We start from the raw sequence: 22,616 nt of genomic DNA, 5'->3' as shown, positions 1-22,616 counted from the left end.
TTGCTTTAGGAAACCTTAAATTTTAAAACATTTCTTAATAATCACTAGAAAATTATATATTACTTTCTCCAGCAGACAGAGTAAGTTTGTGTAGTGCTTATTCTACCATGTACTTTCTAAGGGAGAAAGACGCACTGTGGAGTGTTGGACAGGCTTATTGTTGTTTTTTTAAAGAAAGCAGACAGCAAAGGCCTGATTCATTTTAGTTATTGATGTAGGAATGGAAGGTGGTAAATGCAACAATATAATCCAACAGGGGAGACCTTTTTTCCAAACAAAGTAGCAATTATAGTCTTAGGGCTCCCACTTGCATTCTATAGCGATGTAAAAGATGGGAGTATAACATTAAGTTAAATTAACAGTGTTTGGATTAACACAGTATTTATCACTGTCAAGTGTGAATGTTTCTATGCTGGGGGCAATTGTAGCGATAAGCACCATGCTGGAACCAATGTCCGTGCCAGTGCAGCTGGGTTGTGCTTTTGAAATGTGTACACTGTTCCCTACTCATGACTTTTGTACTGATATATCTCGCTATTTTTCTTCTCCCCTCTTTTGTTGCCATACACGTTGTTAAAGCTCAGGTGATCAAATTGAGAGGTATCCCCTCCCCCTAAAGTAGTGGTTCCCAACCTGGGGTACACATACTCCCAGGGGTACGAACCAGGACATTTAGGGGTAGGCGAAAACCATTGAATAATGGCAGGGAAAGGCATTTGAAATAACAGTAATTATATTAATTACAAACATTTTGGTAATGTGAGGGGTACAATTTATGGAAATGGGCTGCCAAGGGGTAAGCAAGTTTAAAAAGTTTGGCAACCACCACCCTATAGGATAAAGTTCTAGGAAAGGAGAGACTGCTGAGGCAAGTCAAAACTTCCTGCCTCCTCCACAATCCAATTTAGGCTCAGTACCATCTGCCAGAGGTCATCGTGAATCCACAATGGATTTATGGGAGTCACCATCCCAACCTGATTTGGGATTAGGGGTGTTTATGAAGATTTGAAGCTTTACTCTGTGTGGTTTTAAAAGTGGGATATTTCCCATCTGCTGTGGGAGATGGCCTGTTATATTCCCCCTCCTGATAGCAGTGTTGTAACGATGTAAGTAACTATGTGCAATTATTTCTGTACATTTGCCTATGAAATGGATAGTTGGTGCTTAGTTGGAAGAAGACCAGGCAAGTTTAGAAAGACAGTCAAAGTTTGAGAAACACTTTTATATATGACTGGATTCGTGTTAATTTAAGAAGAACAGAGATTCCCAAGTGGATCAGGAAAATGTATGAATATCCACACTAGCCAACATATAAAGGGCCAAAAAAAGACAATTTATAATTTTTAAATAGGCAGTTGTACAGCGATTGTGATTTCTTTTAATGCCATCTGTTCACACAAACATTTGCATGACTCAGGCAAAGTGATTAGACATGTGCACTGAAAAGAAGAACTAACCAACAAATGTGACATTTAAATTTATGTTTACAAAGAATCCATATTAGGATACCAAAGGATCTTAAACCATTTGAGTTACAGCAGACTTCAACTGATTTTCTTTGGATCTAGGAGCTAGCCCAAAAATTTAGGAACCATACTAATTTTTCAGTCTCCAGGATTGTGTATTTTAATGACCACTTTTTTATTATTGCCACCATAAAACTTGATTCTACCCTCTTTTCACAGCTCCTTGTCATTTAATTAATGCTAATTATGTAGCATATAAACAAATATAGGGGCAATCATGGTTGTCATCACAACAAAAAGCTGTCTTCTAATGCTAATATCACTTCTCCCCCCTTTTCTCATAAAACTGAAACTGCTTTAAAAAGCCCCGTTTAATTTAATAGTGCCAGCAGTATAGAAAACAACTACTTACGGAATGAATTAACCCTTCACCATTAAATAGTGTGAATTAAAGTTTATGCACATTTATTTTATTCAAAACATAACATATTTTGATGAAAAATAATAAATGAACTTTAAACTTGTGCCAAGGATTGCTGAGGCACATCACAAAAAAATCACTGTCAAAAATATTAGGCACCACAATGAAATTTCTAAGTCCCATGGCAACCTGGCACCTAGTATTGTCTAGCGTGTGGGTAGCGGATTTTGTTTGCTTTTTAAACTGTCATTTTTTAATGAGCACTGTGACTGTTCAACATGAAGGAGTCAACTGGTGCCAACAAGTGAAACACTGAACAACATGATAAGGAAATGTTAACTGTTGATTTCTCCAATCCTCCATAATAGACATTTTAAACTCAAGCTCTTATTTTCTCACACTGTGAGGGATGGGACAAAACTATTTCATCAATTTGTAGGTTATTCATCCACACCTGCCTCAAGACTACTCCTGACTTCTTATCTTTGGTAGCCAAGTTCCAAAAGGATACTTAATCCAAAACAGCAATATCAAAGAACTAGTCATACCATTATTATACAGATATATGGTATAGCATGGTATAGTGGTTAAGAGCGGTGGACTGGAACGGTGGAGTCTGATCTGGAAAACCGGGTCTGATTCCCCACTCCTCCACATGAGAGGTGGAGGCTAATCTGGTGAACTGGATTTGTTTCCCCACTCCTACACACAAAACCAGCTGGGTGACCTTGGGCTAGTCACAGTTCTCTCTCAGCTCCACCTACCTCACAGGGTGTCTGTTGTGGGGGGGGGGAAAGGAGATTGTAAGCCGTTTGATTCTCCCTTAAGTGGTAGAGAACGTAAGCATATCAAAACCAGCCCTCCTTCTTCTTAACTATTCCCCTTCCCTCCTATGTGTCTGAGGTGAGACAGACTGTTTACTGCCTTTTACAGACAAGTGATCACCTAATTCATGTAGTGCAGCTGCTATCAGTCAGCATCAGCCAGTAATATCAACGCAGCTACAGTTGGAATTCAATACAGATTAATTGTAATTACATTTCTTTATGCTTAAATATTGTTTAAAAGCTAGAAAAGTATTTTTCCAACACTAGCAGCCTTTTAATGAAGGATATTCCACTGTCTTATAGGTAGTGTTGCCAGTTCCCTAGTGGGGGCAAAGAATGCTCTGCCCCTCTCTTGTTTCACGTTCTGCGTAGAGCAGCAGAAGAAGTAACAAAAATGGCCATTGTGCTGATGGTGTAACTTCATTTCCATGGAAAACACATAAGTAATGTCAGTCCTCTCTGAGAATCACTGAAAACTCTATGGTTTTACCTTCCAGGTTTTTCCTGGAAGTGACGCCACAGTTTCCACTGGCCACCCCTTTATGTCCCCACCCCTCCCAGTCTCCTGCCTGGCAACCCTAGTTATAGGTAAAGGGGACAGAAACACATGCAGCACTAAGAGCAGTGTTTGCAAATCAATACCATGCATGTTTGCTTTATGGCAGACTGCAGTGTAGCCCAGCACAAAATTATTATCGGTATTCTATTCTGCAGGCACACACATAGTTTTATACTGTGTGAATTTCTTCATTGCTGTTTCTTCGTCATCATAAAAAGGAGAATAAAAACAGCTTCCCTAACCTCAGAGAATGCTAGACTACCAGCTTGATATATTGTCCTGATCTGTTTTCGTGTATGTTCATGTGGCTGTAAAAAATAATAATTTAAAAATGGTTTCGTGGTTATCGAAGAAGGAAAAAATTTTCCCCCAATTTACAAAAGCCAGCAAATTTATTTCGCATTTTACAAGCCTAGTATGACTACTCTAGCTTTCAATTATTAACAAATGTTTGTGCTACTTAATATCTTTTTTTAAACAACCAAACACAGCAAACCTAATAATTGATACTTTCCCAGTTACAGCTCATAACTGCTTTAATGAGACTGGAAAATTAATGCTTAGTGGACTTCTTTTCACAAACCCGCTGGAGGCCTTGAACGATGCTGAGTTTGTCTGTACTGATAAACAACTATGTCAGCATTGCGAACATTAGTGAAATCACTCTCTGGGTATCTATTTACTTTTTGGAACTTCAGTTCTACATCCTCAATGTTGAATGATAATAAACTATCATCCGTGAGGATGCTGAAAACACATTGCAGAACAAATGCAGAAGGGAGAGCAGTTCTAGTCAACACCAAGTAAATGACTGGGGTTTCCCCCCTTTTTCTTCTTCTTTTTTTGCACCTTCTGGCTTACATGCTGATACTTTAACCAGGAAACAGAATTTTCCAAACCCTCAAGCCTGGCAGTATTCAGGAGACATTAATATGTCTCTTTCACTTCTAGGTACTATTTGAATCACTGTGTAATTTTCAAAGAATGTGGAAAAGGAGGATTTGAGGAAATATTTCTAATCACAGGAAACATAGGAGTTGTTTATTAGTAGCAGTTCATACAAACAACCCACCATAGAAAATTGCATACCTAGCATTAAAAAGAAGAGGAAGAAACCAGGACTCCTTTTTTCAATGCAAGGCTCATTATAAAGATTTCATCTGTATTTCCAAACACTACAAGAAGCCTTTAAAATATTTAAAGAGATTTAAACAACATAATAAAATTACAGGCATGTAAAGAGCAAGCAATCTGTAATCACCACTTTCCGCTCAACAGAGAAAGCAACAATTTTCTTTATACTACACATCGTCACGACAAAAATACTACATGGGAGGGGAAGGTCAATTTGATTATGCATCAACAGCAATTATTTATTTAGCCCACGTGAATTACTTTGAAATGCATTCATTTTAAAATTAAACACTACAATTAACATGCTCCAGATGAATTCTTGTGTGTGACCACCGTAGGTAGCTAGCATAAAATTGTTCTGGTGTAGCAGTTCACTCTTCGCATGTGTCATCTAGATGTTAATTTAAATTTAATTTCCATAATTGAATGAAGTTTATAATGTGCAAAAGATCCCTTGGATGACTACAAAGTCTTTACTAACCCCTTTTCTATTCTTGGATAAGTAAACTATACCATGATTATTTGGTCAATATGAATAGTGGATTAGAGTTCCAAGTTCCCAGACAGGCAGCAGTGACCTAAGATGTCTATCACATCCCGTATAAAAAGGAGGATTCATTCAAAATAATCACCTAGAATCATTCAAAATAATCACCTAGAAAAACCACTGTATGGACTTTAGATCATGAAAATGCACATGCTTTCTTAGTGATTATAAGCAAATCCAGCACTTCTTGGAATTTGGAGGAGGGAAATTGCTCTTGGCCCTGACCTGGATGGCCCAGGCTAGCCTGATCTCATCAGATTTCAGAAGGCTAAGCAGGGTTGGCCATGGTTAGTACTTGGATGGGAGACCACCAAGGAATACCAAGGTTGTTGAGCAGAGGAAGGCAATGGCAAACCACCTCTGTTAGTCTCTTGCCTTGAAAACCCTACTGGGTTGCCATACATTGGCTGTGACTTGACAACACTTTACACACACTCACACACACACACACACACACAAACTGCTCTTGAAACCCATTAGTTTATTAAATTCCAGAAAATATCCCATTCTTTAGAGATAAGGTTGAGTTTTTTAAAAATAAAAATGTTGTCCAGTAACAAGCAAACAAAACAAGTTTATACGAACACAAGTGAGGTTTGGTCTCCAATTTGTATTGTTGCAGACCTCACATCCAGTGAGCCATGTTGTCGTGTGGTTTTAAAAGTAGCTTATTGATAGTAAAACTGTATGTAAAGTTACAGAAAAAGCTCTGAACGTTCATGCATGCTATCCCTCATGCATGAACATACGGTCCTGTTGAATTGGACGCCATTCCAGGTTTAGGCCTGCTCTCTGAAAACATTGTCCAGATTGCCTGCAGTCAAAAGCTACACTGAGAACAAAAGGAACATTTTAAGCTATGATCTACCACTGGGATAAGATGATTTAAAACAATCAACTTCAGTCCTGCAGAAAAGCAAGGCAATATTTCCCTCAACTCAGTGTCTCTGCCACTACACACAGGGTCTCTCTTAATCTTGTAATTCTTCATGTGCATTTCTCCACCAACTTTATTCTAAAACTTATCAGCTGCTAGGATTTTTATTTAAATCCAAAGTAGTGATTCTCCTCTGTAGAAAAAATGTATGGTGAAATATATGTGAAAAACATTACGTGGGTCTGCAAAAATCGCTGCTCACTCCTCACCAGTTTTTCCTCCTACAAAATCCATATGGATTTTGAATCCTACATAATTTTTTCACATGTATTCTTTCACAGATTTTGTTCCATGGGGAAAAACCTTATGTCGAAATCGGACCTTGACTATGTAATGAAAGCTTCTTCTCATTTGTTGAGACTTGATCCATTAAAGTAAGTCTTTTACTATCAGTGTGACTGGATTGCTATAAATCAACTACAAATTATTTCAACTAAGTTTAAGGTTTAGGTGAAGTAAGAAATTTTGTTATGACATTGATCTAATATTGTAAGGCTGTCTTTAAACAAACAAAAACAGGAAGGTTAATACAATCCTTGTGAAGAAATTTTTAGAAAACTAAGAAAACTGCAAACAGGATTCAGTAATTCAGAAGTTTATTCAGCCAGACTCCTATGGGAAATTCTGCATGGAATTACCAAACATATCCCCCTGCAAATCACACCTCAAGGTCACTTGAGGGTTTGGCATCCACTGGTGCCATAATACACATAAATCAGGATGTAGTGGTCTCAGCACAGATTGTGGGCTTCATGTTGAACACATGAAGCTGCCTTATACTGAATCAGACCCTTGGTCCATCAAAGTCAGTATTGTCTACTCTGACCGGCAGCTGCTCTCCAGGGTCTCAAGCAGAGGTCTTTCACATCACCTACTTGCTTAGTCCCTTTAACTGGAGATGCTGGGGATTGAACCTGGGACCTCCTGCATGCCAAGCAGATGCTCTACCACTGAGCTACAGCCCCTCTGATACCTGTGTGTTGCTTTAGGAAAATTCCTAAGAGAAGAGAAGGCCCAATTCAGATGATGAAGGATCCAAGCATAATGCTATGCATGGGAATTATAGTTTCTACGATGTAATATGGTTCCAGATGCGCTGCACGTATACACCCAAGAGAGTGCTTATATAAACAGTTAAATATGAATTGATCGCTTCCCATTGCTCTCTAGGTACCTGCTTAGCACAGGGGCAGAGGAGACACTTTGTGCCATGTGAGCGGCGAGACCCGTAGACCTGCTTGGCAAAACAAGGGATCCAACAAATTCAGCTAAGCCATTCCCTTCACTTCAGTCAGAATCCACAGACACAGAATCACAAATCTACTGCATTCAGTCGGTGTGAGGGTGGATTACTCAGGGACAGGCTGCATTCAACAGGGAGGGAGGGAGGGCTAAAAATTCCAGATAGTGACCAAAAACATCCAAAAGCAAAAATCCTTCACTGTGTGTATGTATAGAAACAAAACTAGTATTTTTTATGACAGCTACTAAAATATTATTTAGCTATTGATGACTACTGTACTCTGACATTGCACAATTGAGTAATCTAGGATAGGTTACGGTATTTGCTTTCTTTAGCATGGTTTTCACACGTCTTTATGTTTGGTTTGGTTTGCTGACATATACTAACATACTGAAGTATCCTTTCCTTTTCCCCAAAGTATTCTAGCCATAATGCTGTGGATGCATTTTTTTATAGATCTTTCTTGAATGCAAATGTGCTAAAATGGCTCGAAGGCAGCAACAATTCACTGTTTTACAGTAAATACCGCAAATCTATTTGGACATCTCCTCCTTGTCAAGACAAAAATAATTCCATGTAAGCTTGTGCTATGCTGACTTTTTTGCCTGCAGTGGCTACTTCCTTGAACATTCTTTCAGTCGTGCTGCCCCTTTTGCTGGCGTCATAAATTTCCTTCCTAGAGGATGAACATTTTTCATGCTTTCTGAGATAATGCCCAAGGTAGTAACAGCAGCTGCTGCAATTTTTCCCCTTAATTTTGTAGTTATTCTGAAAAGAACATACCTTCCCAGGTTACAAAATTCCATCTTCCTATTAAAATGCTTCTCAAACCTATTTAACTCTACTTTTGGTTATTAGTTTTGCTAGGAGGAATAACTGTACATAATAATTAAAACCCATTGAAATTGAGTGGTTCTTTTACCCTTGGGGCAAAAACTAGCATTCTAGTATCCAGGCAACTTGGTAGGCTTTCCAGATCTGTGGTCCAGACATCAGATCATTTAATTGGGCATACCAACATATAACAGTTAACCCTCCGATTGAAAGAATCACTGAATTGAAATATTGTGAAGGCAGGAACCAGTACACACTATTTCCATACCACACATCACTGCATGTCAACACTATAATACAGTTTAGTGCATTAAGGAATGTTTTTTTTCAAATATCATTTCAAATATCAAAAAGTCTGAAAAGTGTTATTCTAACCTCTCAGAGGCCGGTTTTAATAGTCTTTATGTTGGCCTGAGTTTTGAATTAATATTTTTATGGGTTTTTAAAAAAAGCTTTTGTAAGCCACCTCAGGCAAGTTCCTGGAGAGGCGGCATAAAAAAAATCTAAATAAATTAATAAATATGTAAATAAATAGTGTACTACCAGCAGTAGCAGTCAAGATCTCATAACAAAGGTGCCTCCCAGAATTCAAAAAGCCTAAGTTCAAACAGTTACAGTGCAGATAGCTCATGCGAGCAAAACTACCTTCAAGGAGGAAAGAAACAGGGAGAAAGCCTGACAAGGTCTGCTCAGAATTAAGTCCCATTTTATTCAATATGGCTTACTCCCAGGAAAGTGTTAAGACTGCAGCCTTAATTGTTTGCCAACAAAGCATGGGGAAAATCTCTTTTGTGCAACCAAATATTTGGGGATTAAGAAAGGCCCAGAAATAATGCAAATCTGACCAAAACTGAAATGACATATGCAGGAAAGTTGAAACACAATTGTAAGTTAACCTTCTTGTGTGACCATAGATTTATTCAGAAACCAAGTATCAGTGTATTCAAAAGACCCTGTTTTTTGCTCAGGCAAAGCCTTTCTGTTTTTCACACAAGAAAATAACAGCAAGGGTCTAAACGTCTTTTTTTAAGTGGTACTTGTAAATTCAGATTGTTATAAATTTTCTACTTCCTTCCAGTGGAGGAAAACAGAAGAATTTAGAACAATACTTCAATGTGCATGATAACTGAAATTCAGATAAAAGCCAGATTAAGTAGCCTGCAATTTTTCAGTCGGGCTATGCATTCTCATTTTTTAAATTTGTTTTTAAGTTCCAATGCTTTTCAAACTCAGCCCTCCACCTTACAGAACATGGATATTCATAAGATTCTCCAATCAATATAGCCAGTTCTCAACATGGTCTTATCTGTGGATGCTTAAATATGAACAAACAAGACAGCTCTTTCTAGAAACCAGAAAAAAGCCTCAGGTCTCTAAAAAAAAATCTGAAATAAAAAGGGGGGTTTAACCTCCTACAGAACAGAAGCAGCACCTGTAGCTTTAAGAATTGAAGGCCTTTCCAATGGCCGCTGCTAGGTAACCACAACAATATTGTTAGCCTTTAAGCCAGGGGTCCCCAACCTTTTTGAGCCCGCGGGCACACTTGGAATTCTGATGCAGCACGGTGGGCACAGCAACAGAATAGCTGCCACAATATAGCTGCCGCAGGAGCTGGAGCCAGCCACAAAATGATTGCCACAGTTTAACTTCAGTAACACAGTATAAGCCCTTGTGCTGTGCCGGCATTGCTGCCAAAACAACATTTTGGATAAAAACTGCACAGCCCATCAGATCTCCAATAGTAAATCAGAAGCCTTGCTGGGCAAAAGCCCTACCTGGCTCCACCCATGGGCACTATGCTTTAAGCCTTGGTTTCTGTCAGTAAAAGGCAGGTGGATAGGTCAGAGCAGTTTTGGCCTTTGAGGAAGGACTCACTGGGGCCAGGCCCGACAGCAACCACAGGCAATTTATTACTACATGCTCGCTGAATTTCAACAGAAGCCACCCCATGAAAGCCAGTGTTGTGTAGTGGTTAGAGTTTCAGTTAGGTTTAATCCCCACTCTCCTGTGGAAGTCCACTGGGTAATGTTGTACTAGCCACACTCAGCCTAACCTACTGCACAGGGTTGTTGGGAGAATAAAATGAAAGAGAGAAGAATGACATAAGTTGCTTTGATTCCCCATTGGGGAGAAAGATGGGGTATATATGAAGTAAATAAATATAGCTGAAGAAGGTCGTTTTCGCTAGTGGATGGGCAGAAGAGAAGGAAGCAAGAACAGGGGAGAGGCTATGGGAACTTTGGGGGAGGGGAAATGAGGAAACAGTGGAGGGGGTAAAATGCCTACAAGTCCTTGCAGGCCCCCTGTTTGCACAGTAAAATGCCAGTAATAATGGCAGCACACTTCCAGCAAGTTCTCTATGTTAGCTTTCAGACAAGATTTGACATTTGTCCTTTCAGAGTCAGATTTTTATGACTGGAGCAAGCAAAATGATTAAAACTGAACTCCTGCGTTCCTTTACTTGGAAGTAAGCCTGACTAAGTAAGTCAGCAGGACTAAGTAAATTTGCATAAGATTAGTATTCATAACAACAAGGCATTTGGACCAGCGGTTGAAGTCTGCAGCCTTGTTAAGTTTAATCTCATCTCACCAGCATAGTATAATGCAAGCCTTACAACAAGACATTTTAAGAACACAACTCTGGACTACGGAAGGAATTCCTAATTCTATTACAGAGGTTTCATTTATTCTGTAGCGCTCTGGAGATCATCAAAAATGGGTAACTAACTCCTTTACTGCTTGTATTCATAGAGGACCAATTAAGAAAATATATTATAACCTTTTTTACCCACAAGCCGTTTGGGATGACAAAAGTAGGAAAACCTGATCTCAGCCATGCTGAGATAAGTACCCATGAAAACTAATAAGGAAAAGTGTGACTGCAATCCCAGAACCTGAAGAAGAAAAGTTGGTTTTTATAACCTGCTTATTCTCTACTTTTTAAGGAGTCTCAAAGTGGCTTACAATTGCCTTCCCTTTCCCACAACAGGGACCTTGTGAGGTAGGTGGGGCTGAGAGGTTTCTGAGAGAACTGTGACTAGCCCAAGGTCACCCAGCTGGCTTCATGTGTAGGAGTGGGGAAACAAACCCAGTGCACCAGATTAGTGTCTGCCGCTCATGTGAAGGAGTGGGGAATCAAACCCTGTTCTCCAGATTCTTAACCACTACACCACACTTCCTGTTGACCATACTAATGATAGCCTGGTTCACACATCACACAAGTAAGGGAGACATATTTTCATCCTTTACATGGAGAATGTCCCAGTTACAATTCCTGGCATCAGTGGCTTAGGGCTAGGAAGGTCTTAGGGAGCTGCTGGTCATAAACCAGTAAAAGTTGGGGACCAGCTGACTGGACAAACACAATGTGTGAATTAACTCTAATTTTCTGTCACCGTGTTTGGCAGGTGCAGCTTGCCTCTACTTTGAAGTAAAATCTCATGAGGGCGTACTACGTGGCTACAATGTGTGGTTGCAGCTCAACAGCAACCTCGGTCAAATCACTGCCTTACCTAATTCACAGGTTTGTCACGAGATTTCAATGCTGACCTGAACTCTTTAAAAGAAAGGCAGGATGCAAGCTTAAGAAATAAATACTGGGTGGGTGACATTCCTTTGTATTTCACTCACTAGTCTGATGAAGGATCTCTTTTTAACACTGACAGTCTAACACAAATTAATATAAGTAACATCTTAAAACATCGTCACTACTTCTGAGAACAGGAATCGCTAGCCTAAAATTTAGATAACGTACAGCTGTGTAAAAATTAACTTGATGTAAGAGTTTTGAAAAGTCCTCATTTCTGTTCTTTAGCGTTGAATGTCTGGTGACCTACTCTGATGAATTCATTCATGCTAGTTAGAGAAGAGATTTTACAAAATGGGTCAGGCTGACTCTAAACTGTGCACTAAGATGAGAAGCTTTAATGATCACTCTTTCAAAGAGAATATCACTTAGGAAGTAAATGATCAGCCTTTTATTTAAAATTGTCACAGCAACCCTCTGATTATGGCTTGAAGAAAGCAACAGGGAACTGCAGACTTGCTACAGACAGGTAGAATATTTGTTTTTTTATGAAATCATAAAGAGCTGGGTATCCAGGGTCAGTAGGGGGCTTGAAAGCATAGACACTTTCAATTACCTAGCCATCTCATATCAGCCATCCTTAATGGTGAATTAATGGTGTTCTGGAGGAGTGTTATGAAGTAGTTGTCTATTTCTTTCCCTCAACTTTTGAAATAGATTCTCAGAAATTATTTTAATTCACTTCAACATTTTAGTAGCTTTTCAGAGACCCTGTCAGACATCACCTGGGCCTTTGGGATAGTAATTGGAGAGAGAATGGGAGCAGGCTCCCCTCCCCCCAGGAAGAAGTGAAAGACTGAACCAGGAATGGATTAATCTTGCAAGGTTAGGGTAATGTTCAATATTCAAAATGATCAGCCATTGACTTCATATTAGTAAGAGAAGCAGGATCTACTAACTGGGTTGTGCGTTTTTCTCCAAAAGAGAAAAACAGGAACGATCAAGGGAAAGATGCAGTAAAATCGGCCTGAGGCACACTCTTCAACTCTCTGGATGCAACTTAGAGAGACAATAATATATGAAAGGATCCATAGTGATTGCATTAGAAATATGCAGCTAAAGGCTGAGACCACATGCCACCGGTTTTGGTACACCATTCTTTACTAGTAAAGCTATGTTGTAGAGCCCCGAGGAGCAGAGTGGTAAGCTGCAGTACTGCAGTTAAAAGCTTTGCTCATGACCTGAGTTTGATCCCGACAGAAGTTGGTTTCAGGTAGCTCGCTCAAGGTTGACTCAGCCTTCCATCCTTCCGAGGTTGGTAAAACGAGTACCCAGCTTGCTGGGGGTAAAGTATAGATGACTGGGGAAGGCAATGGCAAATCACCCCGTAAACAAAGTCTGCCTAGTAAACGTCGGGATGGGACATCACCCCATGGGTCAGTAATGACCTGGTGCTTGCAAGGGGACTACCTTTACCTTTAAAGCCATGTTAATCCACAAGAATGATCATCACAGCAATAAGCCTGTGAAAGATCAATTACCTTTTCCTGTGAATTCCCATTTGTAGGGTTATGAGACAACTGACCATAAAGATAGTTCCTCCAGTTGGTTGCAGGCAGAGTCAGTTGACGTATAGCAGTGGGGTGAGGGAATCCTTAGGACTTCCAGACTGAGCCCAAACAACTGGAAAGGATCACTTCTGACTTGCAGAACTGTGAATCTACAGACTCAGAGAACTGTAGGCCAACAGAACTAACAAGTTTAAAACTGTGCTCAACGCAATTAATACTCTCAATAAGAGATTAAATATGAAGGAGGCCACTATGCTGTGATCAGAATTACCTCTACCTCTCATGCTTAAATCTGAATTAGTTTAGAAATCAGTTTACATTAAAGAAGAAAGCCATAGAGATGATCTAACAGCCAAAGCATATGTTCCCACAGATCCTGGGTGCCTGGATTATTTTTTGATGGGGGGGAGAGTTGAGGTTTGCTGAACCTTGTTGGATCTCTTAACAAAAGTGTTGACCACTTCAACAGTGAGGATTGTTTATGGATGACATGGTTTTTAAAAAATTTTTTATTCCAGACCAGTTATTTTGTAGTCAAAATTGTTGTTCATTTGGCCATGTTATTGTCTCTGTTTATCAAAATGTCCTCCTCTCTAATGTATTCCTGAAAGGCTAGAAGTCCAAGAGCAACTGGCTTTCAGATGAAGCCATTGATGCTTCTTCTGGTAAACTTGGACCAGTTCCTCACCACCCAAGTCCCCCCAACTGAAATGGCTTCATGTTTCATAATCAAAGTGCAATTTCTATCTTTGAGGGACAGTCTACTGTGAGCTCGTTACCACCGTTTGCCTCCATGGTCCTTAGTAAGACAATCATTAAGGGCAGAAATTTTTAAGGGTTAGCATGAACCCTCCTGTAAAGCTGCATGTCCTGACAATGACACTTAACACACCTAGTAGCGGATCTACCATCATCAAATCAACACAAATCCCCAAGAACCAGAATGTGAGAGTTCTCATCTTCCGACAAACACATCTTGTCCTCATGGGTACCAATGTTCACTTGCCCACAATCTATTATTTGCTTTTGTTCTCCTTTACCACAAAACCATACTGAAGGGATTGAAATAATATCGTCACATCCTTAAGGTTGCAAGGAAATCCGACAGGCAGATGAGAATATTCTCTAGAAATGGAAAAATTGATATTCCCTGGAGATGCAGAAAGAGGACCAGAGCTGTTAGAACCTTTATAAAAATACTCTGGCTAACAAGACGCCATATCATATAAGCCCTGTACTGAAAGTGTTTATCTGCAAAGGCAAAGTGAAGAAACTTCCTATACTTGTGATATATATGTACATGGAAAACTTTATCTTGGAAAGCCAGTGTGGTGTAGTGGTTAACGTGTCGGACTAGGACCTGAGAAACCCAGGTTCAAAATCCCACTCACTCCATGGAAACTTGCTGGGTGACCTTGGGCCAGTCACACACTCTCAGCCCTGACCCTGGCAAGTATTTGGATGGGAAGCCTCCAAGGAATAACAGGGTCGTGATGCGGAGGCAGGCAATGGCAAAGCACCTCTGAATGTGAGGTAGGTTGAGCTGAGAGTGTGTGACTGCCCCCACCCCCAGGTCGCCCACCAAGCTTTCACAGCAGAGTGGGGATTTGAACCTGGGTCTCTCAGGTCCTAGTTCAGCACTCTAACCACTTTACCATGCTGGCTCTCTATTGTTGGCTAATCAGATAAGGCTGGCCTAGAAATTCTGGAGAAGCTTCTCTTCTTGCATCATCTGCCGGCTGACACAGTGAAAAACCAAATAGAGACGTAGTTCCAAAGGTCAATGTACCTCCTCCCAAGCACCATTGCAAAAAAGAAACTTAACAACATTCATAGGAGATTTCCACCTCTGCCCCCTCTCATCACTCAGTATGTGGTCATTTTTTATAAGGACATGTTTCATATGGTAAACTCAATTCATTGCAAGATCACAGAACAACCAAAATATATGCATGCTGTACTAAATTATAGTCATTGCATTAAAAAAATATCTGTGTTGGTGTTGGCTATGTGGAATAATTTAGGATTACTTAACTTTTCTCCAAAGAGCTACTAGATATGCAAGTCCAATGAAGTGAAAAGGAGGTTTAACATCAGCAGAGCTTGATAGGTTGCACCCATGGTTTATTCCATAGTGGTTACTGTACTACAAAAGGAAACATGACCAATTTGCAAAGCAATATTCAACACCGATAAACCTGTTTATATTAAAACTAAACTTAGCATTTTAGAGTTACGTTTGGCATCTTTCCCTTGTGGATTTCCATGCTGCTTTTATCAGCACTATATGTTTATTACTGCTCTTAGCTGTGGCTTCATTTGTAGGCAAATGCAGATAATTTACACACATCACACAGGAGTATGTACATTCAAATCTGACAAATTTAGTTTGAGATTTGTATTGACTGTTCCTTTTTTCTCTTTTGCACTTATAAGGGCATGTCTATAAATACACTAAGCACCCAGTTATCAAAATCCTTTGTATTCAAACTCACTATACCTACTGACTAGATAACCTATAATTCCAAAATCAAATGATTTAAAAGTACATGACAATCTAAATAGCATCTATTCAACTGATCAGGTGAACCCTTCTAGGTACCAAGACTCCAGTACACACAGTTCATGAGCAAAAATCTCTATTAACCTTAAGGAAGAAAGTGTTCTGCATATACACATAGAGCAGTGAAGACAAAACTCTTACCGTAATTAAACATATTCAGAAGATGCATATATGCATATCAACAATGTGGTTCTTATCTGGGTTGCCTGTATCCTCAGTGCAATGCTCTAAAATGACTCCATCATAAGACCAACCTAAGATTTAGCACTGTATGAGCTGGCTTGAAATGAGCCTCATATTCTGGGGCAAACCTAATTTGCCACTGTAAATGTAACAGCTATTGTTCTCCTATTAAAAAAATTTTTGATGGCAAATCTTTGAAATCAGTAATATTTCTTATTCTCACTTGCTGAAATACTATACATGCCTACTGCAAACCATAGAGTTGGTGGTTTCAACTGTATTGAAAATTGCTGTGTTCACTGTTACTGTACTGAAATGGAACTAAGTAAACCACAACCCAAGGATATAGAGTTACTGACCCCTAAATATACCCAGTTATAAATTCACCAGAATCCGATTGGATAAAGAAGCTCTCATTTACATAATAACTAGGATATTATTAATTCCTGTACTCAGACTGGATAAGGGCTATTAGCCACAGTCCATGAAGTAGAATAATCACTGAGCAGCTGAGAGCTAATTCTGCTAGGGTTTCTAAGTGATACAAACTTGTGAGGACATAAGCTAGTCAAAAAGAATTTGCATAACAGCTATGCCATTAAAATCATCAATCTACCTGATCCCTGAAAACAAAGCATTTCATGTTTAAATTAATTTAGCAGGGGTGAACTTAATAGGTGTTCAATGGGATGCAAGTATTTATACCTGGCTAAGGCCAATGATGAAGGGATGTAATGGTATTAAGTTCAGTTACTGGCTAGTTATTAGAAGAGTTCTGAGAAAAAAATGACACACAATACTTTGCTCTGAAGATGGACCGCCAGAGATAGACTCACTATCAATATTATATTAAATAAACTGTGCTGCACAGGCATGGGTCACATGGATTCTACAATAGGAGTTACCCATGAACATCTCCCAGTGATGCAGATCTCTCTGTTCTTCATTATTCATGGCTAGCAAAGGGAGCTCAGTATCATAGATACAATGGTTACCCAGTTTGAGAGAAGCTGATCTCACAGAAGATTTCTTCATCAAACCCTTGGATCAAACTTAACTTGATCATCAGTGCCTTCACTGAGCTGGCAGAGGTGATCACAGATTTGGTACTGGATATCCTTAGGAAATTAGGTCTAGGAGACGTCAACATCCATGCTGACTCTGCCTTGGTGGACTACACTCAGGGCTTCACCGTCACCCTGAGACTGTCCCAGGTTGTATTGCGATCGATTCATTTGGTCATCACTATGTTCCCTTTTAGCAGTCAGCAGCTTTATAGTAAAGAGGCCCGACTTGATCACAACTTGTCGAAGACATGGCTGAATTTTTCAGTTCTGCCTTACACGAGGACCAGAGTAGGATGTTTTCCTTCAGAGACTTAAGGATTTTGAGTTACAAGTGTCTCAAAGCCTGGATTTCAATATGAAACAAACTTTCTGAGAGAATGGAAATAGTTGCTCTCCAGTGTCTTCTGCTTCCTTAATATACCTCTCCTGTGATGTCTTTACAAGGTGATAGTCTCTGATTAGGAAACACCTGGAAGGCAGTTTCTGCTGGGCCACTGCCAGAGGTGTCAGAAGCACCTGCTTTTCTTAGTTTTAGATTGATTGCCTTGACTAATGTGGACAGAGTGCTTGAGGCTATGAAGTCTATTGCATACAAAATAGATCCTTGAATCTCCTAATTAAAACTTGCCAGGTGAGATTAGAGAGGCTACTTTAAAAGGCTATGTTTAGATCCTTGTTGAAGAAACCATAACCGACTATGGATGATTTGACCAGTTACAAGTCTTTATGAAGCCTGGCCTATTTAGGCAAGGTTATCAAGTAAGCAGTGGCGGAGCAGCTCCAGGCATACTTTACTTCAAAATGAAGCTGTCTTGAGTGTTAGTGGGAACAAGCAACTACCATCATACTATGGCATTTTAAACCAAGTTTTGTCGGCTTCCAATTCACCACTGGATTCAATTCGCAGAGCTGCTTTTAATGTTTAATATCCTTCACAACTTGGGGCCCACATATCATTAGCTCCCCCTCGTCCTGTATGAACTCAATGAAGTCTTCTCTTTGGAGAATATCTTGACTTTGTAATCGAAGTCGAAGGTTGAATTTTTCAGTGAGGTACTTAACTATCTGAAAAAAAGTTGAGCCCACTGCTCAGGATGACTATTTTTAAATAACTGATGTTGCTTTCCATGACCCATTCTGATACGTTGCGCTGAATTCGACATAGTTACACGGGTATCAGGCAGGAATATAGCTAACTTTACAGGAATATCACCATCATCAAAAATCAAAGCTTGGTCAATTTTCAGCATGCGTATTGCAGTGGCTGCAGGAACAGCCTTCTAGTCCTTACTAATACACAAGTGCCATTCATTGCCCTGTGTATTCTTATGCTGTTTGCATACAGAGCCATATTTATATCTAAACTCTGCTAGATTTTTGTATTTTCTTCCTATCACCCAAATACTAGGCAGGGGGAAAGAAGTTCATAACTATTTTAAAACTTGCTGTACGTGAAATCTGCATTCAGTTAAAAAAAGATGGCAGAAAAATATTACTAAATATTTACAGTAATGAATTGCTGAACTTGTGTGTATTAGAGATTTCTGTTCCTACATCGATCCCAGCAAGCATCTTTGAATATATTGCTAATAAAACCACACTAAACTAGGAGATTTCATATATAGTCATCTAAATATATTCTCTTTCCCTAACAAGACCTCTCTTGGTTTCCTCAGAAGGCCCCTTACCTCCCTCCTTTTTAAAGAGAGATGACCCATCCCCTCAATTATAGTGGTGCAGCATCAGATACACAGTTATACTTAATATATCATCAAATAATTAAGACTTTTTCACAGCCACTCGATGCAGCGAGTTTGCATTTAGTTTCTCAGTTCATCTTACTGCAGTTGTGTAGCTCTTTCAAAATGTTAACACACACTGGGAATATTTATATTTGCACAATGGTAATTGGTAAACAGATGGTTCTCAAGCTACTAGGGTTGGGATCCAAAGAACTATTTAGGATGCAGTTTCTCCTAGTGCAACAGAATACTGTTTCTTTAACCAGCTATCCCTCATGCCATATCGCAAGCTGCTTTTTAATTTCAAAAGCAGATTGCCGTGTTGTGGGGTTTTGAGAAAGCCAAACCTAAAGGCCCCTTAAGCTTGATGGAAATACTTCCACAGTTCTCTGAATCTTGACCTAGATTTTGAGTAATGCATTTAGTACATTCTGCAAATGCAAGTGAGAAAATTATATATAAATGTGGTCTAAATTATTTTGACAGTGAAAAATATTAAGAACATTTACTTCTTCTCAGGACCTTCTATAGTCCAGTGGTTCCCAACCTTTTTGGTATGGTGACACACAAGTTCAAATTCACTTTGTACATTGACCCATCCAGGGCTGGCCCAAGTTATTTTTGTTACCGTAAGCGAACAATGACCTTGTCACCCATCCATTCCAACATTCCATTTTCTACAGTGCCCAACCGGATGTTTTTGAGAAACCAACAAACATTACAGAAAAGGCACAGCTGCCCCTACTAGGAACCTAACCCTTGCATATAGCAGTACATTGCATATGGAAGTTACATTTGACCGCCCTGTTGTTCTCCATTACTTGCTCTAATCCCCACTAACAGTGCATTCCTGAAAGGCGGGGGGGGGGGAAGCTCTTAGGAGCCGGCATGACCCCTACACCAGCGTCTGTGCCACTTGCACTGTGCAAACTGGCATGGACGCCAGCGTAGTGCCACTTACCCCAGCCCTCCTGGACCATGGCGGCAGCATGGCTCAGGTACCAGTGGGGCCTCCCACCAGCGTTTTCCCAGCACAAGTCCCTGCACTGGCATCCCGGATGGTGTTCACAGGGCTTTTGGGGGGGGGTGGCAGAGCTGCTGATAGGCAGATTCCAAACCCCTTCCACCCCAGGAACACCTCCTGGGATCACGGCGGTCCTGCACCACTATCTTAAGTGGTACAGGCCTGCTTTACCCTATGGGAGGAGGAAGCCTTTTTTCCTGGTTTTATTTTGGGGGAAAGCCTTTCCCCCCAAAATAAAACCAGGAAAAAAGGCTTCCTTTTTGGGCAGCCAGGAAGCCTCTGAGGAGGCTTCTCAGCTGCGCCATCCCTGGCACTGCAGTTCGCCCGCCCCCCTTCAGAAATGAACTGTGAGATTCTAAGAAACTTGCTCTGGTAACCATCAGGGCATGTTTTACTTGATTCTTTATCAATCAACATACATAGTGAGGGAAAAAAATACCAACTAATGTACAAGATGGAAGATACTGTTTACAGGGTCAGGTCCAAAGTTCAGGTCAAAGCCTGGCTTCCCATAAGCATTGAAATTGGTTCTTCTAGGAGCCACTTCACCCATGATGATTTTCCCACAGATATATTCTTCCACACAGGAAAGTGTGTATACACCTATCATTTGTAGTCTAATGTCAAGGTTTGCTTATTGAGATGACAAAATTGGTTGCATTCATCACACATAACAGCACATACTTTTATTTACAAAGCAGAAATACCAATGCCAATAAATAATGTAAAAAAGGCCTAATTCCCAACTTCCGTACAGTGCAAGGGGCTTAGCATGGTACTAGTTTCCATCTAAACTTAGAAGACATGGTTCTTTTACCACTGGGTAAGAACCACCATGCATGGGAGAGAAAATGCTATTAAACAGTTGTTTTGCACACTTCTATTTTTCTCCTCCTCTGGTTTTTTCCATGGCATGATGAACAGCTCCCACCTAGTCTCCAACCTTCTTTCCCCTTCTTCTAGCTGCTACAATAAAGTTACTAGTTGCCAGACAGCTTCCCCACCCCCTTGTTATTGTTGCAAAGAGGGAGGGAGGGAGAAGTGAGAATCTGAGAAGCTGGCAAGGAAAAGAAAGAGGAGCCACCATTAGGGAGGGCTGGCCTGTGACTAGGATTGCCACGTCATCGTCGTCCCCCCCTTGCCATCAGCAGGAGCTTCAGTGAGGGTGAGGGCGATTTGCAAGCGCACACGCAATAATGTTCCTTCCAGGGTAAACCCAGAGGCGACGGGGACCCTCTAGCATGTTTCCATAGAGTTTTTTGAGGGACATGCTAGAGCGTCCCCGTTGTTTCCAGGTTTACGTCGTTTCCAGGTTTACCTCAGAAGGGACAATATTGTGCCACACCATGCCCTGGCTCATGAGGGGATTGTCAGCTGGTCTGTTTCCCCTGCTGGCCCGCTGAGGGGCGGTGGACAAAAACTAGTTAATTGGCAGGCAATTGCCCACCATTAACAGGCACTTGGCAACCATACCTGCAACCCACTTTCAGAGGCTTTGCAACCCACTTCTGGGTCCTGACCCATAGGCTGAGAAACACTGCTTTATATCCACAGTACCATAGTGGCTTTGAAGCATGATCTCATGGTCCAAAACCCAGAGCCATAATTGCACATTTCTCCCCCCCCCCCCCGGTCTTTATCTTTCACATGCTCAGATTAGTGACTTCTACTATAGTTCAACAGTTTGCCATTATATCTGAGCCTTGCTTTGCTGGCATATTTACAAATCACAGTTTACTCTTGACTTGCAATCTTGGTTTGGAAGGGAAACAAAAACCACAACTTGCTGGTTCAGATACAATGGCAAACTAGTCTGCATTAAAGTGGAAATCATTAATTGATTTCAAAGTATGTGACAGGGAAAGGTATAGTGCAAGCACAAGGGTCCCCCCCGCACTTAACACCAGTCCATGGCTTCACATTATGTCTAAACCACACCTGAGCCATAGTGCTGACCAATGAACAGCGCCATTTTTACGTGGATGCATCAACAAGCTAGCATAGCAATTATTACATTTCATACCTCTGGCACCTATGATAATCAGCCCTGTTTCCTGGGCACTAGCAGTTTTCTGTTACTAAACTTTATTGTCACAGGGCCAAAAGACACATGATGGTGTCCTTACGGCTGCCATTTGCACGTCACTGCCATTTTAAAATCATTTAACTACGACAGCCAAGCACTCTTGTTCCCTCCCCCGCACCTTTTCAAGGTCCGGAAAATCGGAGGTGGGGTGGGTGGCCATTTCAGTACTTGGTAAGGCATGTGGGGTGGAAGAAGAGCGCCTCAGCCTAACACACTGCAGGCCTGATAGGACTGGGCCCTTGCGGCATTCTTAAATGACTAAAATTGCAGCAACAGCCACATAGCGGCCACAAGAACACCATCACATATCATTGGGCCCATGGAAACACTCCCAATAGAAATTAAAGGACATACATGTATATTTATATATTTACAGCCTGCCTTTCCTGCTAAGATTCATGGCAGGTTACAGAATAAAAACAATGTACTCGTACAGCATAAGTCATCCAATGAACAATGCAACAGCACAGAATTAAAAGACAATGCAAACAACAAAGTGCCTAAAGCAAGGTATACCATATAAAATGTTGTGGCTGGAGATCATATTCTTCTGTATTTGCTTGATCAGTTCCAGCATGGCTGGGATTTTTATTCCACTTTCAACATAAGCATAAAATGTTGAAAAACAGCAACCTGAAAGCAGTAATTAACTGTAACTTATTCTTTATAAGACATATATTCCATTTCAAGGAACATATTTGTATAGAACTAATTAGATTCTCCTGGAGCAGGACTTCAAGTGGCAAATAGATTTTCCATTCCTTTTGCAACAAATTGAAATGGAGATTAGGCCCCAGAACAGGTGTGTAAAGTACTTAAAAACCGTTACATCAATGCAATCAGGCTAATTTCAGCAGTCAGTACCTCTTACAGGGTGGTCCAGTAG

The 22,616-nt window shown here is 40.4% G+C and overlaps 2 protein-coding genes across 4 annotated transcripts in view; one reads left to right on the top strand and one right to left on the bottom strand.

The window, feature by feature from the left end:
• Window positions 1-22,616, bottom strand: part of DOCK1 (dedicator of cytokinesis 1) — a 530,876-nt gene that overhangs the window by 307,240 nt on the left and 201,020 nt on the right. The window lies entirely within an intron of this gene.
• Window positions 1-22,616, top strand: part of INSYN2A (inhibitory synaptic factor 2A) — a 51,677-nt gene that overhangs the window by 12,899 nt on the left and 16,162 nt on the right. Inside the window, exon 3 of one of the 2 annotated variants that reach the window (XM_056850274.1) lies at window positions 6,173-6,265. The exons of the other annotated variant lie outside the window; for it this stretch is intronic. Within the exon in view, the coding sequence (XP_056706252.1) occupies window positions 6,173-6,265 (93 nt within the window). The remainder of the gene's footprint in view (window positions 1-6,172; window positions 6,266-22,616) is intronic. 2 annotated transcript variants of the gene reach the window in all.

This window comes from Euleptes europaea, chromosome 5 (assembly GCF_029931775.1).
Source record: "Euleptes europaea isolate rEulEur1 chromosome 5, rEulEur1.hap1, whole genome shotgun sequence".
NCBI classification, from domain to species: Eukaryota; Metazoa; Chordata; class Lepidosauria; order Squamata; family Sphaerodactylidae; genus Euleptes; species Euleptes europaea.
The sequence above is the reverse complement of the archived record's forward strand: the minus strand, read 5'-3'. Positions and strand labels throughout refer to the sequence as shown.